Raw genomic sequence first — 16,281 nt, forward strand, 5'->3', positions numbered from 1 at the left:
TTACTACGATATTCAATATTCTCGTCAATACTTCCACTCAACTGCTAAACGGCTTTCTGGCTTCCCTCATTCAAACAAAAAGTACATTTGGTGCTTTTGATTGGCCTTGAGGAGAGGTGTCGTGGTTGGCAACCATTTCAGTGAAATGGCCAATAAAAAAGGTTCAAGGAATTTAAATAACGAAAGCCAGACGGCGATATAGCTGTTGGTCGGCAAGAGCTCGCAGGATATTAAAAACCTCAGGTCTCTTCCAGCGCCGTTGAAGGCCACGTACGATTTGGGGGGGGGGGGGGGGGGGGGCATAATCATTAAGAAAATATATGGGCACGGGCACGCCCCTTCTGATCATCATTAAATATTTTTTTTAATATTTGGGGGTCACGTGCCCCCAGTGCACCTCCTGCTACGGTCCTGGCCTTCTTCTTTAAAAAGAGAAGGGATTCACTGTCTCCAATCTAATCTTAAAGAACAATTCTTTTTGCACCTTTAACAGGATCCCAAACTGACTTTGCCTGCTACGAATACAATAATGATTTGCTTAGAAAGTTGGCTTACAATTGGCCTAGATAGAACTTCATGTGAACTGTAAATAGAATTATTCCTTTGTTTCTAATTTGCATCTATATATACATTAAAGATCATTTTAAGGGGAAACATAACGTTTAAATGCTTTTTCAAGATTGATCCAAGGTCGATCTGCTTCGAGAAAACGGTAAAATTGTCCTTTATAAGTATGTACAACTACAACTGCTAATATGTTTTACTGCTAGTGTTTATAGAGAAACAAAATAAGTTTGCGATTCTAATATGGGTGAAAGCAGAGTGAAGGATCGCGGGAATGATATTTGAGGTCGCGCGGTGTGCGATGGGACCGCCGTCATTGTGTGATTGAATGAAGAAGAAGCAAGGGATGTCTTGATTAGCATATCGCCCCATGACAGGTTCTCCAATAGGGTTCTGGATTCCGGATCCTAGTGTGTGGATTCCGGATTCCATGTGGGTTTTTTCTCGTGGATTCCGGATTCCAGCAGCATGGATTCCGGATTCCATATCTCATTTTTTCATGGATTCCGGATTCCATATCTCATTTTTTCCTGGATTCCGGATTCCATATCTCATTTTTTCATGGATTCCGGATCCCATATCTCATTTTTTCATGAATTCCGGATTCCGGATTACCAGTCATGGGGCGAAGCATAGAAATAACAATTACTCGTATCAATTTCGATCTGAAGTTTTATTATAAATAAAATGAATACAATAATATACATTGTTTTATTGATTGCATTGTTCCTACGAGTTACAACAGCCATAGGACAAGCCATGTTCCAAACATTGGAAAAGAGCACTGTCCATTAGTGCTTATTTGCGTTACAACATTGTACACACTGTGCATTCCAGTCGTCAAACATATCAATAGGGCACAAAACATTTGGAAATCGGCTCAAGAGGAAATTAACGTTATATAAAAAACCCTTTTCAAATAATTGATATTTTCTGCACTGTTAGTCGTCTGGCGTACCAGACTTTCTAAAGGAAAGCATCTTTGCGCCCATGCCTGACACTATCCCTTTAATGTTCCATGACCACTTTTGAGTTCACGTTTTCTTCTCAAACACGACACATCCCTTTACCATTGTGTACACTTTACACCGAGAGCGCCTACTAAGATCACGTGTTTATCACAAATGCGACACGTCCATTTAACATTGTGTACTTTGTACATCATTGAGCGTGTCCTTTGTCCTCGCGTAATGTATCCATAACTTTCTCTCGAGTTCGTGTTTTGCTTTTAACCGGCGTTGAACATTTTGACAATTTTGATAGAATGTCTCCAGCACTTTTTGTAGTTCCACGCGCATCTCTTTTGCTGTCATCCGGTGACCACAAGACGCTTTCTGGTAGCCTATGGTAGAGGGAAAGTTTGCAAAGTGTCGATATTTTGTAAACACGCCTGAATATGTCTAATACCGCATTTATACCAGCATTTAAATCAGTTTAAAGGTGGTTTAATTAAACTGGTTTAAATCTCAATCTCCCAAGAGTGGACAGAACCAAGAACAAAACTGAATAGACTGTGCTGTACATGTTACTAGGTGATCATTAAGCTAGAAAGAATACAACACAAAAAAAGAAAAACCAGGCAATGAAAAACCTTGTTTAGATAAACATGGCTCTGGTGTGAATGCAGCATAAGATTCACGAAAAGATCTTGTGACATTAATTTAAGCGTCCAACATGTCACGTGACAGAGGTAAGGTCGTGTGAGATACGCGATAGATGTAAAGTCGTACACGTCACGTGGAAGATCAAATGTCGTTCATTCCACGTGACAGATATGACGTCATGTAAGCCACTCGAGAAATGTAACGCCATATATGTCACGTGTTAGTTATGACGTCAGACTTAAACGTCACATGAAAGATGATACATCATGTCACATACATGTCACGTGATAGATGGGACGTCGTTCTAGTCACGCGATAGTTATAACATCCGAAATGTCACGTGATAGGAGTAACGTCGTACATGTCACGTGATAGGAGTAACGTCGTTCATGTCACGTTATCGCTCACCTCTATGTGTCCCGGTGCATCGTCCGTCTCGGTAGCACGTGTAGATAAGCCCGCACAACACCGCCCCGATAAGGGCGCCTAGCGTGACGCGAACACTCATCACGTACATCGAGTTTGAAGGGTCGAAGAAATTTATGTGCACAACCTCTGCGGCCTTTGCAACAGACTCGGTCTGAGAAAGAAATTGTTATCATCAAGGGGACATATATAGTTGATTATGACGGCCGTGCGTTAGGGCAAAACAGCAACAGCAAAAAAACGAATAAATGCGAAGATACGTTTACCAAATCGCGACATTAACTTTTCTATTCTCTTACCCCTTTTATTCAACCAAACCATGAGAACCTGGCTCGCCTTAACCTTTTGCCTTTAGAATGGAACCTCCATATAACGGACACCCTCGGGACCACCACATAACAAACATACAGTAGAACCTCCATATAATGGACAGCCTCGGGACAATGTATAAGGGTATACATTCAATATACACTGCATCCCATTCATCTAATTGTTCTTCTTTTCCTTTTTCCAAATACTGATTCCCTATTTCAGTGCTATATTTCAGGCAAAATACCTTATTGTACAAGCAGCTATGTTGTGTACCGTAATGATTCGAATAAGCGCCCAGGGTCTTTTCAGGTCTTTGGGAGGGGGGGGGGCTATTGCGGCGGGGGAGTTTATTTTATCTCCACAGAAAATACCAGCTTCTGGATCGATTGAGAAAAAACATTGCTCACATAGGTGTTTAGAAGGTAAAGGGATAATAAATAGGCTGTAAAGTTTGAAAGTTTGTTGTAAAGTTTGGATGTCAATGCGAGCTAAATTACATTTAGATTTACACCATTCAAGTGGTTCTTTGGTTGGGGTCTTGTTTAGTGGGATGGGGGCGCTAATTGGGGAGGGGTCGCTTATTTAAAGGAGGGAACTTATTCGAATTATTACGGTAATATCCCTACAAGGGGCCCCAGGATTTACAAGAAGGGGCCACCCGGAGAGAGGCCAATATATTGTGCATATGGTTGAATGTAAATCCCTACATTATAGCTATTATACAATTTTGTCACACATCTCACTATAGAATACAGCTTAGAATCAAAGTTTACGCTCCAGTTGGGCGTGGAACGCCAGTAGTTTTGTCGATAAGAAAACAAATAATTTTGACACTTTAAATTGCCTTGTTAATGTCGAGAAGCCCGTAATACACCCAAGTCACCACGCAAATGTTCTCCCGCTAAATCCCGAAATAGCTTTAAATGTGTTTACGCGTGTCGCGCCACCCTAGAAAATCAGACAGCCCGCTAAAATTCCACTTGCCTTTTACCTAACAACATTTAAAGCTCGCCTTGCTAACATGCTGTTGGGACGTAAAAACTTTACGCAAAAACTCATCGACAAAACTACAGGCGTTCCACGCTCATCTGGATAGCGCAGTAGAAAGAAACCCTCGGAGCCATGGCAAAAACAACCAACTCTACTCACGTCGAAATTTGAATCAAACTTCGAAATTCAGTGCTGGTGAATGGCAAAGACACTACAGAGCCACGCCCCCAAGTTCGAAAGAGGGAAAGCGGGGCATCGGCCCTTGGACAATTAATTTGGAGAGGGGAGGGAACACTGGGGCATTCTCTTTACCTTATTTTCTGATTCACTTGTGTTCAGCACATAAGCGGGTTCCTCCACCACAAATGGGTTCTCCACCAGATATTCAATCATCAATTGCTCGAGCTTGGCAGCGTCCCCAGCGAGATACACCCCGTAATGATAAGTAAGATCATATGTCTTGACCTGCTTGTAGCCCGTGAGGGGGAGGGGTGAGTCAGTCCTTGTTGCACCCAGTGCGTCAATCAATACTCCATCCAGATCTCCCTCGGTCAGATTTTCAACCAATTCATCTTGAGTTCGGAAGGCGATAACTGAAAGAGCCGTAAGCCATTAACTATTAAGATTTTTTTTGCAGGGCCGAAGCAGGGGGTGGGGCACTGGGGGCATGTGACCCCAATATTTTCAAAATCTTACGTCGGCTGATACCAAGGGCACAAAACAGATGTTCCGAAAAATGTCTGTTCGGCAGCAGCTGTTTTTTTTTCTTTTTTTTTTTTTTTTGCTGTCTTGAATGTTAGACTTATTGGTAGCTGGATAAAAACCGTCCTAAAAAGTTCTGCTGGCAAATTTATAAAGTCGAACTAGTTGGGAATTTTTTGGAAGCGCTGGAGCGGATGCTTGGGAAAAAATATCGTCCCGATCGGTTATACGGGCAATTATTCATGTGCTAAAATGCCTAACCACTGCTGGTTGGAAAAGAAAATAATGGTCCCTCCTGGGAAAAGGGAACAGATAATTTTTTTACCAGCAACTTTTAAAATGAATATTTTCGGCATCAGAACATATTCAAACGACGAAATATGCCATTTTAACATGTTTTTGGAAGTATTTACTATCACTTCAGTATCCTATATAAGTGTCGTTTTTAGTGATCAAACCTTTGTTTAGCTATGCTGGGACTGTTTGGCAAACAGCATCAACTAAGGATTGTTTGTCAAGATTTCTAACTCTACAAAAAAGAGCTGCACGTCTAATACTCAACGCTGAACCCAGAGCACCCTCAGTACCGTTGTTTAATAGACTTCAATGGCTGCCTTTCTATCTGGACAATCACATCTCAATGTGTTCTATTCTCTTCAAAAGGCTACAACTGATGGTGCCCGAATATCTAATTGAAACTCTTAAGCTGAACAATACACTTCATAATAGAAATACTCGTTTCTCAGGACTGAATTTTATAACTCCAAAGTATACTAGAAAAACCGAAGGTGGGAAAACGTTTACAGTAAATGCCATCCGTAAATGGAACAATTTAGAAGCCAGCATAAAGAAACTGCCTAATATAAGCTCTTTTAAGAACGCTCTCCGTCATAAATATCTTAATGAACAATTACTTTTAAATCATTTTAATTTCGAATTAACTCATATTTTATTTTCTTTATTTAATCTTTTTTTTTTTTTTTTTTTTTTTTCTCCTTTTGGTCTGGGTGGGAATAGTATTTTTATAATTTGTATTGTAAATAGAGATTTTATATATATATATATATATATATATATATTTTATATTGTATTATTTGTATGTATGAGTTTTGAGGGCCACAAGTTTACTAGTGTATTACACTATTAAGTGCCACCCTCTGTAAATAAAGTTATTATTATTATTATTATTTGATAGAAAATCTGCAATCCTAGACAAAATTTGAGGTACCCATGCACGATTTAATTCAATTCCACCACTTCCAATAAAAATGTTCATCTTATTTCCCTTTCTCGCCCAAAAAAACATTTTATGTGTAGCGAAATACTTAGAGAATGTGCATAAAATTTTCAGGGTGCCCAACATTGTTTTGAGGGGTTGGGGTGAGGGGACATGAATCTAGGCACGCCCATCGATCGACTTAATTTAATCAAATTTATCAGTTTTGAACGGAATTATCATGAAAGGCCTGTGCTCTCTTTCATTGCTGATGCCTAATTATTTGTTTTATGAAGTTCTTATCAGCTTACCATTTGTTCCTTTGGTTCCGTTTATTTTTGCGGCGATACGGACTTCAATCGATCCTTCAAGAACCCCAACCTATTTCATAAACAATTTAATAAATCGTTAAATGAATAGCAGTGATTAGTCTGATATATCTAGTATTTCCATTTTTTAATACCTTTCCACTAGATTCCGGGAATTTAGTCATGATGACGATTTGCACGGTTAGAGATGACGCAACAGTGGCGACGAAAAATGACATTGTCACCAAGCCAACTAGGACCCAAGCTATTGCGAACAGACGCGCTTGAAACGACACGGCATATCTGTCGCCGTATCTTAGGAGAAATGTAAGGACGAGTCATTAACTGGAACTAGCAATAATAATGATGATGCTGATTTTCGTGGTATTGACTATTATGGTAATGGTAATGATGATGGATGTGATGATGGCGTTGGTGGTGATGAGGCTGATGGCGATTATGATAGTGATCGATAATGATGATAATGATGATGAAGGGGATGGCAATGACGGTGATAATGATGCTGGGTGATGATGATGAAGATGATGTTGATAATGGTGATGAGGATGATGAAGAAGATGATGATGACGTTGATGGCAATGATGAATATTATGACTGATAATGAAGGCGTTGATAGTGATATTGATGATGGCGATGATGACAATAGTGATATTGATGATGGCGATGATGATGCAATACAATACAACACTAATCTTTATTTACCAAGGGGAGGAAATTAAGCGAATTACAGTTTTCTAACATATGGCCCATGATGATAGCGTTAACGGTGATGATGATCTCGTTGATCGCGATAAAGATATGTTTACATTAAAGATAACATTTGATTATAAGTGCAGACGAGATCATTGCAAATAAGATCCCCATACCCGACAGTGGTCATGGAAATGAACGCGCACCAGGTTCCTTCGAGCGCCCCGCGAAGAAAAGACGAGGGGAACTGCGCTTGGTTGTATCTGAAATCCTGTAGAACAATATTGATTCGTCATCACCATCACCCACATGAGATCACTTGCCAGATACACTATCCTTGCATGTGACAATTGTAAACAAACTCGCCACGATGTACACTTGACCACGTGAACAGACTTACCATTATCTACAAAATCAGACCACGTGATCTTACTCAGCAGAAACAACATGAGACCACGTGGTGACTCATCATATACCAAATGAGACCACGTGATGTGACTCACCATAAACCACATGAGAGACCACTTGATGTGACTCACCATGAACCAAATGATACCTAGTGATGTGACTCACCGTGATCTACATGAGAACACGTGATGTGACTCACCATGAACCACATGATATCAGGTGATGTGACTAACCATGAACCACATGAGACCACGTGATGTGACTCACCATGAACCACATGATACCACGTGATGTGACTCACCATGAACCACGTGATACTACGTGATGTGACTCACCATAAACCACATGAGACCACGTGATATGACTCACAACATACCACATGAGACCACGTGATGTGACTCACCATGAACCACATAAAGTGAGTCACCATATACCACATAAGACCACGTGATGTGACTCACCATGAACCACATGAGACCACGTGAAGTGACTCACCATTAGCCACATGAGACCACGTGATTTGACTCACCATGAACCAAATGAGACCACGTGAAGTGACTCACCATTAACCACATGAGACCACGTGATGTGACTCACCATGAACCAAATGAGACCACGTGAAGTGACTCACCATGAACCACATGAGACCACGTGAAGTGACTCACCATGAACCAAATGAGACCACGTGATGTGACTCACCATGAACCACATGAGACCACGTGAAGAGACTCACCATGAACCACAAAACCACGTGACGTGACTCACCATGAACCACATGATACCACGTGATTTGACTCACCATGAACCACATGAGACCACGTGAAGTGAATCACCATGAACCAGAAGACCACGTGATGTGACTCACCATGAACCACATGATACCACGTGATTTGACTCACCATGAACCACATGAGACCACGTGATGTGACTCACCATGAACCACATGAGACCACGTGATTTGACTCACCATGAACCAAATGAGACCACGTGATGTGACTCACCATGAACCACATGAGACCACGTGATTTGACTCACCATGGACCACAAAACCACGTGATGTGACTCACCATGAACCACATGAGACCACGTGATGTGACTCACCATGAACCACAAGACTACGTGATGTGGCTCACCATAAACCAAATGAGACCACGTGATATGACTCACCATTAACCAAATGATACCACGTGATATGACTCACCATGAACCAAATGATACCACGTGGTGTGACTCACCATGAACCACATGACCATTCCAGACAGAATCGACAGGACGATGATAAGCAGCACGAGTGGCCAGCACTGGAAAACTGACGAACCAACCATCCGCGCAAACACCTCCCCAGACAACTTCCGCCGGAAGTAGACGATAGATGACATCATTTTAAAGACTGGCACAAACACGTGGTCGTCATCTTGACCGACCTCGCCTTCCGGTTCAGTCAGAGGAAAGCTGAGGTCAGCGGACATTCGTATGCTTTTTCTGACGTCATATTGGCTTGGCTTGTGGCTTTGAATGTTTGATGTAATGTATTTAATCACGGTTTCTCTGTGGTTGTGACATTTTCCGCACGCATGCGCAATAAAGGTGTTCAAGAATCGAGGAAAGGATCCTTCTGGCAGAGCAGGCGCGGTTGTGTTGGTGGTCAGCGGAGGTAGGGTCCACCAGTTTGTAAAGAACCTTTTTGGACACCGACACGTTTCTGTTAAATGAAAAATAAAATTTTTGTTTGAAAGCCAACGAAATGAAAACGATGAGATACATTTAGCAAACACACCGACTCTGCTCCCAATAAACTTAATAACTAATAAGGATATATCAGATCTCATGAAAAACATACCTACATATATAGCCTTAGAAAATGGCCCAGTCCCCTCTGCTGTAAATGCAGCCACTCGGACGCTGTAGACCGTGTAGGATTGGAGACCTGGTACTAATGCGCCCATCTCAGGATCCAAAACTCGTATAGTCATCGCGTCCTTTGATCTTGGCTCCTTATCAGCAGTACTGACCGGGTACAGCTGTATATAGTACCCTAGAATGACTCCATTCCGGTCCCCAAGTGGAACAGGGCCCCACTGAACAGAGACCTTGTGAGGGCTTGTCTTATTGACAGCGGACAGGCCGGTGGGCGCAGCGCTTGGAGCTGCGATAACAACACGTCATAATCTTAATAACCACACCGATGCTTCTTATATCTTACTCGTCGCGTGACCTACCTGTCTGCTCCGTTGTCACGTTAACACAGGATGACGTCATACTCTGGCCGTCACTGGTCAGCGTCGCCACCCTGACGCAGTAATCCCTATGCGCGCGCAGCCCGAGCAACACCACTGAGTGCACGTCAGCTGACACAATTACGTGACCAGCTTCTGGAGAGGAGACCACGTGACTGACCGCACGACGGTTCCTAGAGGATGCTGGGAAGATAGGTAGAATGGTGTAGGTGACGTTGTAACCACGAACCCGGATGTCAGGGTTTTCGTACGTGACTGGCTGCCAGCTGATAATCACGGAGGAAGATGTGCTTGTCCCTGGGGTGATGCGGCTGGGAGGGACTGGGCACATGAAAATAATTGTAGCAAAAAGTTATACAGGCTAAAAGTTATGGGCATTGAGGAGTGAGGTGCACGTCTATCCTGGCCTTCCCTTTATGATTCGCTAAGCATAATAGCAAGCGAAGGTACTTTGCTATATTAAAGAGCCTCTGTTAGCGGCCAATTTGTTTTTCTTGCAAACTGCCTAACATAAAAAGCACCCATTTTTATTTGTTGATTTGGGAGAGCTATTGATATATTTCCCATTAATATGATTAAGGGAAAGTATAAAGATTTTTTAGATGGTTATTTCGATTTTTTTCAATACAAAATCTATTCCAAATGAAAATAATTACAAATGTTTGGTTGACTAGGGCCCCCTAAAGTGTCCATAGGACAAATACCATAAACAAAACCATTCTTGGATAAATAGTGTCATATTCTCTGTTTTCTTCTTCTCACGAGCAGCAGTACCTTTCTTCAAATTTTCGATGAATTCATTGCGCTCGTACGCAGCTATTAAATATACCATGAAAGCTTGCATAGTGAGAGATTGAAGTATTCCTTACCGGGGCATGCTCTAATTCCTAAACATTTCCGAGAATCTACTCCGTTAAGCCTCGTTTTGATGTATATAGGAGGTGGGGCGATGCACGTGCGGTCACGTGACTGAGTGCCATCGCCGCACGTAGCACTGCACGCGGACCATTCGCCCCAGGCTCCCGAAGAGGCAGCGCCATATCGTTCATCTAAAACAATAAGCAGCATTTATTGAATAAAGACGGTGCAACAGTCAGATAGATTAACGCCTTTCCTTTTCTTTTTCTTCTCCAGAGGATATCGAGCTGCTTATCTACGGGTCTATCCCTAAACTAAACTGCTGAAACATTCATCCAATATAGTTTTCTATTGTTTCTTGGCTTTGAGTACTTTATTGGGCCAAAAATGCGTATATGATTTTCAATTTCTTTCCATTAAGATATATATTTTAGTAAAAAGAAGCGTTTTCACTGGAAGAAGAATATTCTCAAGTTGGCTTCAGTTTTTAAGGCTTTGTTTTAAGAGATCTATCTAATTCAACAGCAAAATAGAGGGCGTGGACGCTACTTCGGGCCCAGTTGACACTAAGATTAGAAAATACGCCCATAATTTTGGTCTCTCGCTTCCAACGTATAAGACCTCACCTGGCTTATAGCGAATAAGATACTTGCTGGTCAGCGGTCTAACGTACAATCCATCCGGGAATCTAGCTCCTACGGACAGATGGTCGTTTCCCCGACCTTGAGCCATCAAAGCTTGCAGGTAGTAGATAGAGCCCTCTGATAGGTCGATCGGCTGGGATTTCTGTTTCGCCCCAAATCTAAAAGGGACAGAAAGAAAGGGACTTGTGTCTGCCTCTATTTTAGTACACACCCGTTACGTAAATGTTACGTGATTAGTACTCGTAATGGATCCGTGAACAGAGGCGTGATTGGACTTGATTGCTCTTAAAACATGCAAGAGAAGGATATCATCACTGTACTTGTGACTGCGACGGGGATATCTTTGTAATAATGCTTTGTAATCTGTGTTTATCGAGGGTAGCACATTTAACCGAATATACAGTTTTCTAACATATGGCCCTCGGTTAGTAAGCATTTTCACTGTGGGTGGTCACTGCCAGAGGGTTTATTGCGTCCCCAGTGGTTCCCTTCGGTTAAGGTTAGTGTAGTGCAGCTTGAAGAGACGGGACCTCCGGTTTAGTGTCCTTATCCGAGAAGACTGGAAACACGGGAGGATAACTTCAACTCACTTGTGACACAAATTCGAATCAAGGCAGGAACCCTGAAAAAATCCCCCTTTTGAGCCAGGATTCGAACCTGGGCCACAGACCCGAGACTATCACGTAACTACGACGTGAGTGTACACGTTAATATGTCGAATACACTTGAATATGCGTAGACTATCACGTACTATGACGAGAATGCACACGTGATAATTCGGAGACTATGACGTGATTGCGACGTGAGTGCACACGTGAATATGTCGGGTATACTTAAATATGCGAAGACTATCATGTGACTATGACGAGAGTGCAAACGTAAGTATGCGGAGACTATCACGTGATTGCGACTTAAGATGAAGTGAATGGGTCGGGACTGCTTGTTGATATCACGTGATTGAATGTGTGAATAAGAAGTACCCTTGTGAAGTCTGCTGGAATACATCATCAATAACAAGCAGGAATTACACTTACTTATCCCACTTCCTAAAATCCGTCCAGCTAGCAATCCAAATAATCTTCCGTGCATTGATCACATGATGGTCTGTGCTGATTGACAGCTCGCATTGGTCGTCACATGACATGTAAAATGTGTAGTTTCCAGTCTCTGGTGCCACAAAATAGGCGGTAAGCCGCTGACCATAGTTATCCCCGCGCCCACCGCTGTCTTCGAAGTCAGCAATAGAGACTGAGACCGAAGGAGTTGCAGGAAAACGTGAATCTACTTTAAGAGCTTCAACTGTGTCAGGAATAATGCCATCCCAGAATTCCTTTAGCACGCCGAAATGATCTGTCATATATAGATAGATACGCGAACTATGGTTTAAATAATTGTAAAAATATATATACACATGTGAACAAACATATAAGATGTGCAGCCATAGTTATCATATACAAAGTGCAAAAAAAAATTGGCGATTCTTCAACATAAAAGACCGCTCTTTTGCGGCCGGTCGGTTTGTTTCTATACACAGGAAAAACGTTTAAGTGCCGTCTTGGCCGCAAGCACGTACATATAAAACCTTGCTTTTCAAAACCTAGAAACAAGCTTTTTGCTCGTAATCTTCGAAAATACCTAAAAACGGTGTATTGTAGATGGGCATCATTTTGATGCTTTGTGTTTTATATTTTTTTAAGAAAAAGAAATCCAGCATCTTTTAGTTAATGTTTGTACGTTTGTACCGTAACAGATGCACAGGTGTGAATTCATAGCGAAATGGATAACTCCGAATTCATAGCGTTGTTAGGATCATGCTAATTATCTTTGAGTGTTGTAATGGACTAATCACCACGATAAGACTAGAATCACTAACAGAAAATATTCTGCACATCTTAAATTATCAACGAGTCCATGGATGGCTTAGGAATTTTATAGACATTTACAACAAATAAAACCTTAAATAGAAAAAACCGTCAAATAAATCATTCATTTTCAGAAGCTATTCTCAGACGTCATCTTGAATGTATATATATAAAAGGACCAAGTTAGCATTCTCGTGGAATATATCGTATCTTTTCACGTGTGGATGGTATCAGAGAAATTCCTGTATACACTTTTTTATATGAGTATTTTTTATAAGAACGTCCAGGCTAAGATTTAACCAAATCTTACAGGCGCGTTCCCATGATTGGCCGACAGGGGTGCGCAGTCATAGGTATCACATGGAAAAAGCATAGTATTTGAAGATTCCCACTTTTTGGCTGCGCGCGCACCCCCCTCCCCCCCCCCCCCCTATGTACGCGCCTGTCCTAAGAACTACAGAGGCTCACATTGCAGCAAAATATTGTTCTGTTAGTCTGATGCGTTCTAGAGTGCAGAGTCAAATTGTGTTCATATTACCAATTCTATATATTATTGCTATTGATCATTTGTGTAATTGTTCAAAGAACAACTAAAAGTTCTTATATAAAAAAAACCAGTGTAACCATGAATAATATTCAGATCGTATTCCTGTGTTTGGTTACGCTTAGAGGCGCGAAATTTTGCACACTGAACTCTATTACACTTCTTTTTATGCGTTTTAAAAGTCACCATAAAAATTATTACCACAAATACTTTTTTATGCTACTCTTCTAAAAGAACTTCTTATGGGCACTTTCTAATGTGAATCATGCTATCTGATTGTGCTATCTGTGGTTATAAAACAGGGAAAACACACATTTCGCTTGGGGGCTGTTTCAAAGAGTTATACTTTTGTAACTACAAGTACTTTATTGCATCCCTTCCCACCTGCTGAGGGCATAACCATGTTTTACGAGTAGCATTATGCTATTGTCATTGTTTTCCATGCTGTTTACTGCTTTATAGCTGCGCGTGTGAATTTTGGGAATTTTCGTTTTGGTTGACACCGCTAAAATTTAGAAAGCGGAAAAAAGTATAAAATATAGTTATCTTAGTAAAGCGGAAGCCCGTAAGAGTTCGTACCGTTTAATGGAAATTTTGTTAAACGTGTTAATGAATGTACAAGACCTACTACGGATAACAATATGCAAATATGAGATAGCAAAACTGCTGGTTACGGCGTCATAACAACGGGTGGTATTTTTGTAATAAAACATAGAATTTGCGGTTAAAGAGTTAACCTTTTGAAAAAAAGGCGGTTTTTATATTCTTTTAGGCTGTCGTGTGTGTGGTTGGATTTAAAACAGGTTGAAATGTATAAATACATTGAAAATGAAAGATAAAAATTAAAGATAAAATAAAAAAGTTATTTTTTAAAGATGCCTTCATTTTCACAGTCTTAAGCTATAGGTTGAATTGGAATCCTTAAATCGGCATATGTTCCTAACAAGATCCTAGCTTTTTCACGAATGAATATATTGATTAAACGGACTTGATTATTGCCTGTTCAAGAAAGTGCATACACCGTTAATTAGGAACTAAGGCGATATCAGTAAATTGCAAATTGTTTACGGCCAACAGAAAAATTGTTTTAGTTTGTTACCAATAACAACTGGTTATATTGAACCTTGATCAAAATAAAAAAGGCAATTAAAACATATGAGACATAATAAATGTTAATTTTCCAAATTTTAGAAATATATATGATGCGTCTTTATCATCAATTTCTTGCTTATTTTCTAAGCGTACTACTAAGTGAAGCATCGGTATCGAATTTATTCAGCTATTTAATAATTAGATTACTGTCTCTCTTTTTTTTAAGTCTATAACATTGGCTAATTTTTATTAGATCGCCATCTATACTATAAAAATGTCGAGTTATTTAATGGTAAATCTAATTCTACGCAGTGTTATAGGCAAGTCAAAATCTAGAGGAGATAACCACTAGACTTCCTAACTCTTACTGTTACTTTGTCACTTACCTTGGGATACGCAAGGAATAACGTCTTTGAAGGATTTATTTGAGAGTTGGCTAAAAAAACATGGACAGAATACCAAAATCTATAGAAGAAAAAAAAACATAGCTATCAGCATGAAGCCGTCCTAAAGGGTAACCTATTTTGTAATGATTTTCGATTAGAATTCTTCGTACCAGTGCAATTAGGTGTAGCGGTTTCATTTCTCTGTTCCTCAATCATCTATAAGAGGAAGGTCAAATCCCAACGCTATCCGTTTTCTTATTTCTTATGGCCCTTCTGGGCTTCGTACTTCAAAACCAGCTTTACTTTATATGAATGATTTGCAATCGTATAAATAATAAATCGTGCGAGAGAAAGCACATAACATCGAGCTGGACCGAACACTTAATGAACGATTCCTTGATTGAATATTCGCCTATCGTAGTAGCGCTGTAATTGATTGATAAGCTAATAATTATTAATTTCAAAGCTTTAGAGTAAATTTTTTGTTTTGGTTGTTCAGTTGTTGCTATGATAATTTTGTGATAAATACTATACGGGTCACAAATTATACGGTGGACAGCGAAACTAGAATCAAAGGTGTTAATGGGATAAAATCTGATATGAAACCTGCTGTATTTGAATTGTCTTCTCAGAAAAATGATTTTCCTGTTTGACTTTTTTTGACGGGTTATCAACGAATGTCAGAATAAAAGTCTTTTTTTTTCTTTAAGTAAAAATAGAATCGCACTATTATGTTTAAAGGGAATATATATTCAAAAGTGAACTCAATACTAAAGGTAGTTTGCCCGTTAAAATATGACTTGGGATACGCATCACGACTAATTCTTGCACTTTGTTTACAATAAATGTGTGCAATATATATTTATTCTGTCTGTAAGCCAGACTGGGCAAGGAAATCAAGCGTTCTTTAGAGTGTTAAGACGGGATTGCAATAAGTAAGAGCAAACAAGCTGTTAAAGGTGATTTAACGTGAAAACTGCTTATATGCCCCCGATCCAAGAAATAATCAGTGGTCAGATTTGGTGACCAATGCCAGTCAATACCGCTCCTTCTTAATTTGTAATCTCGAGTGGCGCCAAACCAAAGCGTCATTAACTATTCAAGTTAAATCAGGCCAATAAATGCACAGTGGCATATGCCTCGAGCCAAGAATAATCAGTGAACAGATTAGCTAGGTGAAAAACCAATGCGGCTCGTTTACAAATTAGATATATCGAATACTGCTATACCGACCTAACTGACGAATGTATAAAAGCCACGCCCCCTACTTAGTTGCTCTCGAATATTCTTTGATATATTTACTAGAAAAAACGTATTTGTAGTTGAATACAATATCCCTCCATGATTTACACAGCATTTTTTTTTCTTTTTTTTTTCTCTTTTTTTCATGGATTAAAGCTTCTTCAGTGAAGTTGAC

At 40.2% G+C, this 16,281-nt stretch overlaps 1 protein-coding gene across 2 annotated transcripts; it reads right to left on the reverse strand.

Moving 5' to 3' along the window:
- Window positions 1–1,218: 1,218 nt before the first annotated feature.
- On the reverse strand, window positions 1,219–15,269 carry LOC5503828. Of its 2 annotated transcripts, XM_048732803.1 has the most exons (14): window positions 15,035–15,269; window positions 14,865–14,943; window positions 12,015–12,330; window positions 10,963–11,138; window positions 10,348–10,527; window positions 9,461–9,799; window positions 9,082–9,387; window positions 8,477–8,943; window positions 7,010–7,104; window positions 6,278–6,437; window positions 6,126–6,195; window positions 4,209–4,489; window positions 2,577–2,748; window positions 1,219–1,906 (listed from the first exon to the last, which is right to left on the reverse strand). In XM_048732803.1, the coding sequence occupies exons 1-14, from the start codon at window positions 15,059–15,061 to the stop codon at window positions 1,704–1,706; spliced, it is 2,871 nt and encodes a 956-aa protein (XP_048588760.1). In that variant the 5' UTR covers window positions 15,062–15,269; the 3' UTR covers window positions 1,219–1,703. The 2 variants fall into 2 exon arrangements, with proteins under 2 accessions (XP_048588760.1, XP_048588761.1); XM_048732804.1 differs by lacking the exon at window positions 12,015–12,330.
- Window positions 15,270–16,281: the final 1,012 nt, after the last annotated feature.

This window comes from Nematostella vectensis, chromosome 9 (genome assembly GCF_932526225.1).
Source record: "Nematostella vectensis chromosome 9, jaNemVect1.1, whole genome shotgun sequence".
Taxonomy (NCBI): Eukaryota; Metazoa; Cnidaria; class Anthozoa; order Actiniaria; family Edwardsiidae; genus Nematostella; species Nematostella vectensis.